Here is a 13220-nt window from a genome sequence, read left to right as displayed (position 1 = left end):
TAGACCAATCGTTTGTATCCCTCCATTCCCAGGCTGCTCATGTGACTATCCAGGTAAGTCTTAAACGATGTCAGCGTGCCTGCCTCCACCACCCGACTTGGCAGCGCATTCCAGGCCCCCACCACCCTCTGTGTAAAAAACGTCCCTCTGATATCTGAGTTATACTTCGCCCCTCTCAGCTTGAGCCCGTGACCCCTCGTGATCGTCACCTCCGACCTGGGAAAAAGCTTCCCACTGTTCACGCTATCTATACCCTTCATAATCTTGTACACCTCTATTAGATCTCCCCTCATTCTCCGTCTTTCCAAGGAGAACAACCCCAGTCTACCCAATCTCTCCTCATAGCTAAGACCCTCCATACCAGGCAACATCCTGGTAAACCATCTCTGCACTCTCTCTAACGCCTCCACGTCCTTCTGGTAGTGCGGCGACCAGAACTGGACGCAGTACTCCAAATGTGGCCTAACCAGCGTTCTATACAGCTGCATCATCAGACTCCAGCTTTTATACTCTATACCCCGTCCTATAAAGGCAAGCATACCATATGCCTTCTTCACCGCCTTCTCCACCTGTGTTGCCACCTTCAAGGATTTGTGGACTTGCACACCTAGGTCCCTCTGTGTTTCTATACTCCTGATGACTCTGCCATTTATTGTATAACTCCTCCCTACATTATTTCTTCCAAAATGCATCACTTTGCATTTATCCGGATTAAACTCCATCTGCCACCTCTCCGCCCAATTTTCCAGCCTATTTATATCCTGCTGTATTGCCCGACAATGCTCTTCGCTATCCGCAAGTCCAGCCATCTTCGTGTCATCCGCAAACTTGCTGATTACACCAGTTACACCTTCTTCCAAATCATTTATGTATATCACAAATAGCAGAGGTCCCAGTACAGAGCCCTGCGGAACACCACTGGTCACAGACCTCCAGCCGGAAAAAGACCCTTCGACCACTACCCTCTGTCTCCTATGGCCAAGCCAGTTCTCCACCCATCTAGCCACTTCTCCTTGTATCCCATGAGCCTTAGCCTTCTTAACCAACCTGCCATGTGGGACTTTGTCAAATGCCTTACTGAAATCCATATAGACGACATCCACGGCCCTTCCTTCATCAACCGTTTTTGTCACTTCCTCAAAAAACTCCACCAAATTTGTAAGGCACAACCTCCCTCTTACAAAACCATGCTGTCTGTCACTAATGAGATTGTTCCGTTCTAAATGCACATACATCCTGTCTCTAAGAATCCTCTTCAACAACTTCCCTACCACGGACGTCAAGCTCACCAGCCTATAATTTCCTGGGTTATCCCTGCTACCCTTCTTAAACAACGGGACCACATTCGCTATCCTCCAATCCTCAGGGACCTCACCCGTGTCCAAAGAAGCGACAAAGATTTCCGTCAGAGGCCCAGCAATTTCATCTCTCGTCTCCCTGAGCAGTCGAGGATAGATGCCATCAGGCCCTGGGGCTTTGTCAGTTTTAATGTTCCCTAAAAAACCTAACACTTCCTCTCTTGTAATGGAGATTTTCTCTAACGGGTCAACACCTCCCTCCGAGACACTCCCGGTTAACACGCCCCTCTCCTTCGTGAATACCGATGCAAAGTATTCATTCAGGATCTCCCCTATTCTCTTGGGTTCTAAGCATAATTCCCCTCCTTTGTCCCTGAGAGGTCTGATTTTCTCCCTGACAACTCTTTTGTTCCTAACGTATGAATAGAATGCCTTAGGATTCTCCTTAATCCTGCCTGCCAAGAACATCTCGTGACCTCTTTTTGCCCTTCTAACTCCCCGTTTGAGTTCTTTCCTACTCTCTCTGTATTCCTCCAGAGCTCCATCTGTTTTCAGTTGCCTGGACTTAACGTACGCCTCCCTTTTCATTTTAATCAGATCCTCAATTTCCCTGGTTATCCACGGCTCTCGAATCCTACCTTTCCTATCTTTCCTTTTTACAAGCACATGCCTATCCTGCAGCCTTATCAATAGTTCCTTAAAAGACTCCCACATGCCAGACGCGGACTTACCCTCGAACATCCTCTCCCAATCAACATCCACCAATTCCTGCCTAATCCGGCTATAGTCAGCCTTCCCCCAATTTAGCACCCTGCCCGTAGGACAGCACTCATCCTTGTCCATTACTATCTTAAAGTTAACAGAGTTGTGGTCACTATTTGCCACATGTTCCCCTACCGAAACTTTGACGACCTGACCGGGCTCATTTCCCAGAACTAGGTCCAGTATAGCCCCCTCTCTAGTGGGGCTATCTACATACTGTTCCAAAGAACCTTCTAGTACGCATTTTACAAATTCCTCCCCGTCCGGACCCCCAGCTCTAAGCACTTTCCAGTCTGTGCCAGGGAAATTAAAGTCCCCCACTACAACAACCCTATTTTTTCTGCACCTATCCAGAATCTCCTGACATATCCTTTCCTCCACTTCCCATGGGCTGTTGGGTGGTCTGTAGTACACCCCCAGCATAGTGACTGCACCCTTCCTGTTTCTGAGTTCCACCCACAGCGACTCAGTACATGACCCCTCTAAGTTGTCTACCCTCTGCACCGCGGTAATATGCTCCTTAACTAATACCGCTACTCCCCCACCTTTTTTAGCCCCTCCTCTGTCTCGCCTAAAACACTGATACCCCGGAATATTCAGCTGCCAGTCCTGTCCTTCTTTTAACCAAGTTTCCGTCACCGCAACCACATCCAAATTCCGCATAAGCATTAAGGCCCTAAGTTCGTCTGTTTTACCCGTTACGCTCCTCGCATTGAAGCAGATGCACTCCAGACCTCCAGGCCCAGTCAGGTCATCCTCCTCCAGAGTGCTCCTCTTCTTAGCTAGTCTTGCCCTGGCCCCCAGCTCGACCCCAGCCTCAGTATTTACTGACCTCCTGTTTTGTTCTCCACCCCCCTGCCACACTAGTTTAAATCCTGCCGAAACACTCTAGCAAAACTCCCAGCCAGGATATTTGCTCCCTTCCAGTTGAGGTGTAACCCATCCTTTCTGTACAGTTGCCATCCTGACTTGAAGATTTCCCAGTTATCTATGAATTTAAAACCCTCCCTCTTGCACCAGTCCTTTAGCCACGCGTTCAACTGTAGAATCTCCCTGTTCCGAGCCTCACTTGCACTAGACACCGGGAGCAGTCCAGAGATTGCTACCCTGGAGGTCTTACTTTTTAGCCTAGCACCCAACTCCCTGAATTTCTCTCGTATGACCCCCCTGCTCTTCCTACCTACATCATTTTCACCAATGTGTACAATCACATCCGTTTGACTACCTTCCTTTTTAAATATGCTTCCTACCCTCTCGGAGACATCCAGTACCCCGGCACCAGGGAGGCAGACTACCATCCTGGATTCTCGTTTAGTCCCACAGAAGCGTCTGTCCGTGCCTCTAACCATTGCGTCCCCCACAACTATCGCTCTCCTAAACCCCTTCTTTCCCTTCCGGACCCCTGAGCCTGTCTCCGTGGAGGCGATCGTGGCTTACCCCTGGAGGGTCATCCCCCTCCACAGAATCCAAAACAATATACCTATTTTGGAGGGGGACAACCACAGGGGATCCCTCCACAGACTGCTCACTCCCTTCCCTTCTCCCATCTGTTGCCCATCCCTTTCTTTTATGGGAGACTGCCACTGGGGTACTTTCTGGCACATCACCCTTCTGACTATTACCCCTCCTAACTGTGACCCACGTGTCTTCCTTCCGAGACCCTGGTGTCACTACCTGACTATAACTTTTATCTATTAATCTCTCATTTTCCCTAACTAAACTGAGTTCATCGAGCCTCAGCTCCAGCTTCCTTACACGATCCTTCAGGAGTTGCAGTTCCATACATCTGGCACAGATATGGACTTCCGGGAGGCAAGTTGTCTCCAGGAACTCCCACATCCCACAACGAATGCAGTATACTGGCCTCCCACTCATACCAGCCATGTCCTTTTTAGTTTTTGGGAGATAAAACAAAAAAGGGGGTGTAACAGAAGAAAATCAAACAACCTTCCTCGCCTTCGCCGAAGCCCTGTGAGCCAAAGCCCTTCAGCTCTCACTCTGTCCCCTGCTCACTCCGCTGCCCGCTAACGACGCTGCCCGCTCAAAGGTGCGGCCTACTTTTAAACCCTCCAAAACCTTCCCAGGCTGCTGCTGGGCCTATTTCCTGTTTTGAAAAAAAAACCTCCGATTTTTTTCACAAATTTAACTGAAAAATAATTAAATAAATTAGTGCACAAACAAGCTCCCTTACCCTCAGCCTGCTCCTGTGGAACAATGATGTATGTGTACTGCAAAGAAACTCAAACTGCTGGAGATGTCAGAACGCCAGCGAAGGAGGTGATTTCACCTTTCCAGGAGATGGTGACTAACCTGCGTGTCCTCATGAATGATAACCTGGTCCCTAGATCCATCCATCGCCATCTGCTGCCAGTTGCACTTAGGGTCACTTTGTCCCTTAACTTCCTTGCCTCAGGTTCCTTTGAGGCTCTGCTGCTGACTTGTGTGGAATACCCCAAATGCATCTTTGATGCATCCATGCTGTTACAAATGTCCTCTTCACACAGTTTGATTTTAAACAAATGCGGCCTCACAGCGGGCTACTGCGTTTATATCTAGTCACATCCTCCCAGATCCAGGCATCTTGGATTGCCATCAAGGCACCAACAGAGATAGTAGACCAATTCATCAACAGGAAAGTGAACCATTCATTAAATAGGTAGCTGGTACGTGACCATCAGAAAAACCTTCTATACATCTGTGCTTGCTTTTCAGGGAGTTGCTGCTTTGTGACTTCAGGCTACCTCAACTCTTCTAGCCTGAAGCAATGGAATGGATTTTGAAGCTATGCAATGGATTTTGAACAACTTTTTGGATACACTCTGAAGAAGTAAAAGCAAATACATTGTAATGCTGGAAATCTAAAAGTGCTGGAAATATTCCCTAGGTCTAGCAGATTCTGTGGAAACAGAAACAGTTAATATTTTGAGTGGAATATGACTCATCAGAGCTGAAGAAGCTAATTATTTCCAGCACTTTGTTTTTATACCCTTTAACGAGGTAGCTTCTAATACCACTCAGACTCAGACAGACCCTAAGCAGACAAACAACGAGAGCCACCTCCACACCATGACAATCACTGAGCAGACCACAGATCTGCTTAAAAAAAAGAGATTACAATGCCTGGCTACTCTGGTGGTCCAATACTCAGCAGCTATGGTATGCCAGATGGTCTTATGCTCCATGCTGCACAGTAAAGAGATGTGGCACTCGAAGAGAAATAGGGTGGGGGAAGCACCATGGAACCCCATCCTTCTGTGGATCATTCTCAACCCTTGATATGCTGCTGGGGGCTACTGGTACCCCCTCCATCAATCATTAGACAATCTACAAGATTGTTCTGTTAAGGGTCTCTAATTCCACACACACCCCAGATACAGTCATGTACTATGTGCAGGAAATCTCAATGCTCCTGCCTACATTCGCTACTTTCTCATGGGTGATGCTCATGTGCTTGCAACCCCAAGACATCATTGAGTTCCTCAACATCATGGTCTCCTCAATTTACAGCACGAGCTCTCAATACTTCAGGGAGTTCTGCTAGATTGCCACACATCTACTACTGTAGGTCCAAATACTGAGCCTTCAACTGTGACGCTTAAGGCCTTTGCCCACTTCCCAGTGGAGCATTATTGTGACTGTCATCCCCACTCTGAGGTGGACTGTCCACAAATATTTCTGTCTCAGACACCTCATCCTGCATACTAGATGTTGTGCTCCACACCCAATGTCCCCAAATCTAACCCCATGCCTTGATTCACCGAAGTGCATGTATTTGCACTGCTGCCTGGTGAGCTATTCTGGTATGACAATTTCTCCTTGGATACGTTTCCCTCTTACAAGGTGCTATCTTGGCCCCTGAGGGTAATAGGTCAAGGAATTCACTTCACCCAGTGCTTGGCCTGCTGTCAGATTATCTTTTCACAGATTCAGTGCCCCCTTCCACTTTCCAAAGACAACCAACACCCCACCCTCCAACCCCTCCTCTCCCAAAACAGAGCTATTCCCCAACATCCATCACTCTCTCAACCGACACATTAATGTCGCCAACATTAAGGGCATTTAAATGGACATTGGATAAACATATGGATGATTTTGGAATAGTGTAGGTTAGATGGGCTTTAGATTGGTTTCACTGGTCGGCGTAACATCGAGGGCCGAAGGGCCTGTACTGCGCTGTAATGTTCTATGTTCTAACACCACACTATTCCTGAAAATGTCTCTTCCACGATCCTGTGCACTGTGATTTGTCATCAACCACATCTTAAAGCATTTGAAAACTGTTGATTTGTATGGTTGTGTCCTCCACACCTCTTATGGAATGCAATGTTGGGGGTTCGCATCCTGTGTCCTCTCCCTTTAGATCTTTGTGCACCCACTTCTCCTGTATGGTCAAGGGCTAGGGTTATGAGGCGGTTCTTTGCTGCATGGAGAAAGGAATCTCCACCATCTGGTTTGAAACACCATCTCTTCTTTGGCATCCACACACTTTGACAGTAGCTGCTGCAACAGTAATTTGGGCATAGACTCTTCCAAGACAGGGGAACTGCATGTACCTATCGCAACCAGAGGCATTGCATGCTGCAATCCAAGAGAGTTCATGATTTGGTGGAAGTCACCTTGCCAGAATACAGCAGATGGCTGAAGCGCTTGTGGCACTGCACCCAGTATGCCAGTGCTTCCTTGAGATGCTGACCACCTTCGTGCTCTCCAGCCACTCCCTCTTGGTAATGGTGGATGAGATCTTCTGGCCAGGTGGACGAGAATGTCTCTCCTTGTATTCACCACCAGCCAAATGTTGGTTACTATACCGTGGAACCAGAATATCCCAATTCTTCTGGCTATTGTCTCTTTCAGCCATCCTGACATTGGATAGGAAGGAGTATTTGGGTCAGTATGTTTATTGTCCAAATATGTGGAGCATCATCAATTTAGAAAGATTCCATGACACTGAGTGAATGGCACTTAACCATTTGACATATTAATGATGAGTTTGCTGTGTAGCGGCTTGTTGGCGCCATCGTTGATGGATGCGTGGCAGCTCAGCATGTATTAAGACTGTACAGCTGCTTTGTAAAGAGCCAGATCTCCTTGAGGGGCATATGTGCCCTGGTGAATCAGGCTGGGAGTTGTCATGGAAAGGCTCTATGTCTAGCCTCTTCTGTTGAGGTTGCAATCAGAGGAGGTTCTGAGGGGTGGTGGAGTGGGAGTCTCAATGTGGGATGCAGCACCGGAGTTAGTTGCTGTTCCCACTTACAGAGCTGTGCTGTGAGCTGCTGCAGGCACCTTTAGGGAGGAAGCAGCAAAAGGCTGGTCTGGCAGTTTCATCAGAACTAGATTTTCACAGGCAGCATATGAGGATTGGATGAGGCTGGGAGATCACTATGGGACTCTTGATTTTGGGCTAACCCTCAAAGGACAACAACTTATCAGCCATCAATTACAGAAACAGTGCCATATACTCAGGTCAAAGATGCTGCTGCAGCATCTCCATTCAGTTCATGAATATTCACCACCTTTTGCAGCCATTTCCTGAACAGTTTTCCATGCATTGAAGTGAAACAATCATGGCACAGGAGGTGGGATTTTTATCAGGCCTAAGATGGGATAGTCCCACGTCCACTTTGATACAGTTTCTGGTCCTGTTCCTGCCTCTGTCTCCCTTGGGTGGCTGCAGCCCTGACTTCAACCCACCCTGACTCTGAGACATAGAAAATACAGTGGGAAGGCACAGGCATTCAGGATAGAATGAAAATCCAGCCCACCGAGATACTGGAGAGGTGCAAAAAAGATTTACAGGAATAATTTAGGGGGGGCGATGGCCTCGTGGTATTATCGCTGGACTATTAATCCAGAAACCCAGCTAATGTTCTGGGGACCCGGATTCAAATCCCACCACGGCAGATGGTGGAATTTGAATTCAATGAAAAAAACATCTGGAATTAAAAATCTACTGATGACTATGAAACCATTCTTGATTGTCGGAAAAATTCATCAAGTTCACTGCCGTCCTTACCTGGTCTGGCCTATATATGACTCCAGAGCCGCAGCCATGTGGTTGACTTTCAACTGTCCTCCAAGGACAACGAGGGATGGGTAATAAACGCCGGCCAGCCAGCGACGCCCATGTCCCACAAATGAATTTTAAAAATCCCAGAGGCATTACCTATTAGATGGAAGTCTTTTTTTCTTGAAAAGGCAGCTGAAGGATAACTTAAAGACCAAATTGAGTTTTTTTAAGTCTTTGAAAAGTTTTGATAGAGTGGAGAGACAGAGAATATTTCCACATGTAGGAAAGACCCAAACTAGCAGTCATCTACATAAGATTGCCACCCAGAAATTAAATTCAGAAAAATCTTCCTTAGCCTGATAGTGGTGAGAATGTGGATCTCATCACCACAGTGATTGGTTAAAGCAAATAATTTAGATGCAGTTAAGGTAAGCTTAGATAAGTAAATGAGGGAGAAGAAAATAGAAGGTTTTGATAGATTTGGATGAGGAAAGATAGAGCCTAAACATTGGCATGAACTGGTTGAGTGGAGTAGCCTTTTCCTGTGTTGCATTTCCAATGTAAAGAATTCTAGGATTCTGCCTCGGTGACATTAAAGAAGCAGATATGTCCAAGTCAGGATGATCAGTGATTTGAATGTTCTGTGACATTGTTGCTTTTTGTCCTCCTTGGTGGTAGAGGGAAATGCTGTTGAAGGAGCCTTGACAAGTTGCTATGGTGCATCTTACAGATTGTGCAAACTGCAGCCAAAATCCCCTGGTAATGAAAGAATGGTTATTAAGTTAATTGGCATGAGGGTCAGTGAAGAAACTGCTCAGTCCTGAGAACAGCATTAAAAAATTAGATGCGGACGTAACTATTTTTTTCTATCTGGGTTCCAGCATTTCTGTTTTCTCCAATAATATTGTTTCTTACAATTGCTAAGCTATTGATAACCAGCCCTATCCCACTATTCACTTTCTCCTGCTGTGAATTTCCTTGTCTGGCGAGAAAATTACTGATACCCTAAATATAATTCTCCAATGTTTCCTTGATTCACAAATTATTCCTTTAGAATAAAAAAAAATGAGCGTGTTACCCTGCTATTTAATAAAAGTGTGCAAAAAGCCAGGGAATTAGAGATCAGTTTGCCTAACATCATGGGGGTCTTAGCATGAGGCCCGGGCCATTTTAAATCCAGGACTGATATAAGCGCTGCTGTAGATGTAAGAAAAATGGGCACGAAGCATTCAGACCTCAGCATTGGGAAAATGTGTTAGCAACAGAAGGAGAAGCAAGTTTGGAAATTGTGGCTGCATATGCAAAGATTCCTGGTCAATTTCAAAACTTAACATGGCTTCTTCTGGCCAATCAGTACTTCCCATTATGGTTCAGCTGTTGTGGACACAATGCAGGCCTCCCTCATGACTTACGATGGCTGGGATTCTCCCAAATAAATTCGAGTGGGAGTAACTCCTGCCAATTTTTTAGCAGGATTTTTGAATTGAATCCCCCACATTTGAGCACTGCAGAGTTCCCTAACAGGATTCCCTCTGAAAATCAGGGGGCGGGGCCCATTCCCGCCCGAGAGGTTGGCAGCAGAGTGCTGAGCGGGCCACTGCACGTACACCTATCTGTCAGAGCCGCGATTGGTGTTCGCGCACTGGCCTCGCATTGCTGGCCTTCTGATTGCTGGCCAGCTCGATCGCTCGCCAGCCCTGTGACCCACTATTGCTGCTCCTCTGACCCCAAACCCCTAATCTCTGGCCTCCCGGCCCCTCCACCCCACCAGACCCGATTTCCTGATCCATCCCAAACCCCACCCAGACGGCCTGCCCTGATCTCTTCCCTTCCTCTGCCAGCGATCCTCTGGCAGAGTGGCGGTGGGACCCCCCCCACTGATCAGTCGCACCTCCTCTGGCCCGTCCTGATGCCCAGTGGGCAGTGCCAGTTTGCCTCTTAGGCAGTGCCAGGGATCCAGGTTGGCTCTGTCAAGCTGGCAATGCCCAGGGGGCATCCCCCCTTACCTCTGACCTCCTGGGGGGTGCTTTAATGGCCTCTCTTCACTCCAGCAGGGTTGGGCTGCCTCTTCCCCATGAGTGGGGAGCAGTTGTAAACCCCGCTGGAATGAAGCACTCCTGACGGGGTGGGGGGGGGGGGGGGGTGGAAACGACACTAGCAGGCCCAAAGAATTCAGTCCCAGGCCCACTAATGATATGGAAATACTCATTTCCATATTGTAATCAGCTCCGCACCGATTTGCGGTGCAGAGCTGATTATGTCAGAAATCTTTGCCATGGAGATGCACCCGGGCGCCCAGCGGGAATCCCGCAAAACAGCCTCTGCTTATGTCTCCCGGCTAGCAGCGCAGTGGGCTGAGAGAATCGCCTCCCATGAAAATCATTTTTGACTGTAAAGCAGGCACTCGCCTGCCCATAGTGACGTCCTTGACTGACTTGAATATCAGTGAAGGTAAAATGACACCCTGACAAGACAATGACCTCAAGCAAATAAGTAGAATCAGGCGAATCTTAACCTCTCCTAACAGCAATAACCCATTGCAACTTCAATCAGAACTTATGAAATTATTTGAACTGCACAATGAATTTATCACCACAAAGCTCACTGACACCGATAAGCCACCGAGTAGTGGAAAATCTTTTACGCCTTTAAGAAATTGCAGATCTTTTATTTCACATCACATTCTAAAAGTTCTGTAAATGACCAAATTATTGAATAAATAATTTGCAAAACGAAATGAAGGAATTATATAATTTCCATTATTTTTTTTATTCACCCAGAAGTTCTTTCAGATTGTCAGCTACATGCTTGAAGCAGAGAACAGAGCAAAATGGGATGATGCACTTCAGGTAAGTAAGTCTTTTCTATGCAAAACTACTTGGATATCATTCAAGATTTCCAACTGACTGCACTTAACTGGCCAGTGTTATTTGCATCAGAATGGAGGTCAAACATAGCTTAGTTCAGCACTTCTGCCAATGACTATATTAAATGATCAGGTTAAATAGTGTCAGATTGGTGAGCTTTCACTGAGGCCCCTTGAACTGCTCCCAATTTCTGATGAGATATCCTTTATCAATAGAATCCCCTGTACCACTTACCTTAGTGCCAGCAACCATTCCCTTGGCTCCTCAATATCAGCTTTCTCCCATGTGATATAGGGCTTCTTCATGCTGACCGTCTATTTATTACCATTAGATAATGAAGCCAAGAATTAAAATGGTTCAGAGCGCACGATGACACTACCGAGTGATCCCTGGCCCCAGCACCTCATGTTCACACCCAGAGTAAAATCTAGCATCAAGTTTCTCAGCATTCAATACATAAACCTATGCAATTCTGCTGTTCATTGCCTCCAGCATTTTAATGTTTGCTTTGTTTCCTGATAGAACAGAACAGATTACTGTGCTCAATCCATGGTCTGTCTTAACCATTTCACACTTGCTCAGGACTTCCTCTGACTTACATATTGATTTGGCATGGAACACTATTCTGTTAGCTTTATTGACTATTATTCTGCATCAGTTGCACATGTTAAGCATCAAGTTTAGTAAGACTCTTAGGTCTCTCTCTTTCAACTTCCTCAGCTATTGCAACAATAATTGTGGAAAATGTATGCTTCCTATTTCTCCTGTCTATATCCAATACTTGTCATTAAATTTCATTTGCCATTGCTCAATCTACTAATGTGGAACATTGTCAAATGTCTTTTGAAAGTCCAAGAACTCACTATTGTAAGGTTTAAAGAAAGAGAAAAAGTATATTTAAGTAGTATCTTCCCTGTCCTCTAGATATCATAAAACACTTACGGTCAATGAAATATCTTTGAAGTGTAGTTACTGCTTAAAAAAACCCACCTGATCCATTTTTCAAACAGTCAAGATCCCACAAATAGCAATGAGGAATTGATCATTTGTTTTGACCATGTTGATTGATGGGTAAGTATAGACCAGGCCATCACCCCTTCTCTTCATCAATTAATACTTTAGGATCCTTTACATCTATTCGAGGAAGCAGATGGGGCCTCATTTTAATGTCTGAACTAAAAACTGCTTCATAACAGTAAATATTTCCTCAGCAGTTCACTGAAGTGGTAGCCTGGATTATGTGTTGAATCTCTGGAGTGGATCATTAAGTGGAGATGTCGGCGTTGGACTGGGGTAAACACAGTAAGACGTCTCACAACCACCAGGTTAAAGTCCAACAGGTTTATTTGGTAGCAAAAGCCACTAGCTTTCGAAGCGCTGCTCCTTCATCAAGTGAGTGGGATTTCAGTTCACAAACAGGGCATATAAAGACACAAAGTCAATTTACAAAATAATGATTGGAATGTGAGTCTTTACAGGTAATCAAGTCTTAAAGGTACAGACAATGTGAGTGGAGAGAGGGTTAAGCACATGTTAAAGAGATGTGTATTGTCTCCAGCCAGGACAGTTAGTGAGATTTTGCAAGCCCAGGCAAGTCATGGGGATTACAGATAGTGTGACATGAACCCAAGATCCCGGTTGAGGCCATCCTCATGTGTGCGGAACTTGGCTATCAGTCTCTGCTCAGCGACTCTGCGCTGTCCTGTGTCGTGAAGGCCACCTTGGAGAACGCTTACCCAAAGATCAGAGGCAGAATGCCCTCCTCAGAAGATAAACACGGGACACGGCGGACAGAGTGCCCTTCGTTGTCCAGTACTTCCCCGGAGTGGAGAAGCTACGACATCTTCTCCGGAGCCTTCAACATACCATCGATGAAGACGAACATCTCGCCAAGGCCATCCCCACACCCCCACTTCTTGCCTTCAAATAACCGCATAACCTCAAACAGACCATTGTCCGCAGCAAACTACCCAGCCTTCAGGAGAACAGTGACCACGACACCACACAACCCTGTCACAGCAACCTCTGCAAGACGTGTCAGATCATCGACACGGGTGCCATCATCTCACGTGAGAACACCATCCACCAGGTACACAGTACATACACTTGCAACTCGGCCAACGTTGTCTACCTGATACGCTGCAGGAAAGGATGTCCCGAGACATGATACATTGGGGAGACAACGGATGGATGAACACCGCTCGACAATCACCAGGCAAGTGTTCTCTTCCTGTTGGGGAACACTTCAGCGGTCACGCGCATTCGGCCTCTGATCTTCGGGTAAGC

The 13220-nt window shown here is 46.5% G+C and overlaps 1 protein-coding gene across 1 annotated transcript in view; it reads left to right on the top strand.

The window, feature by feature from the left end:
* LOC144509533 (adhesion G protein-coupled receptor B2-like) overlaps nt 1–13220 on the top strand; it is a 962811-nt gene that overhangs the window by 485530 nt on the left and 464061 nt on the right. The window contains exon 11 of the mRNA XM_078238437.1: nt 10848–10916. Coding sequence (XP_078094563.1) covers nt 10848–10916 — 69 coding nt within the window. The remainder of the gene's footprint in view (nt 1–10847; nt 10917–13220) is intronic.

This window comes from Mustelus asterias, chromosome 21 (genome assembly GCF_964213995.1).
Source record: "Mustelus asterias chromosome 21, sMusAst1.hap1.1, whole genome shotgun sequence".
NCBI classification, from domain to species: Eukaryota; Metazoa; Chordata; class Chondrichthyes; order Carcharhiniformes; family Triakidae; genus Mustelus; species Mustelus asterias.
The sequence above is the reverse complement of the archived record's forward strand: the minus strand, read 5'-3'. Positions and strand labels throughout refer to the sequence as shown.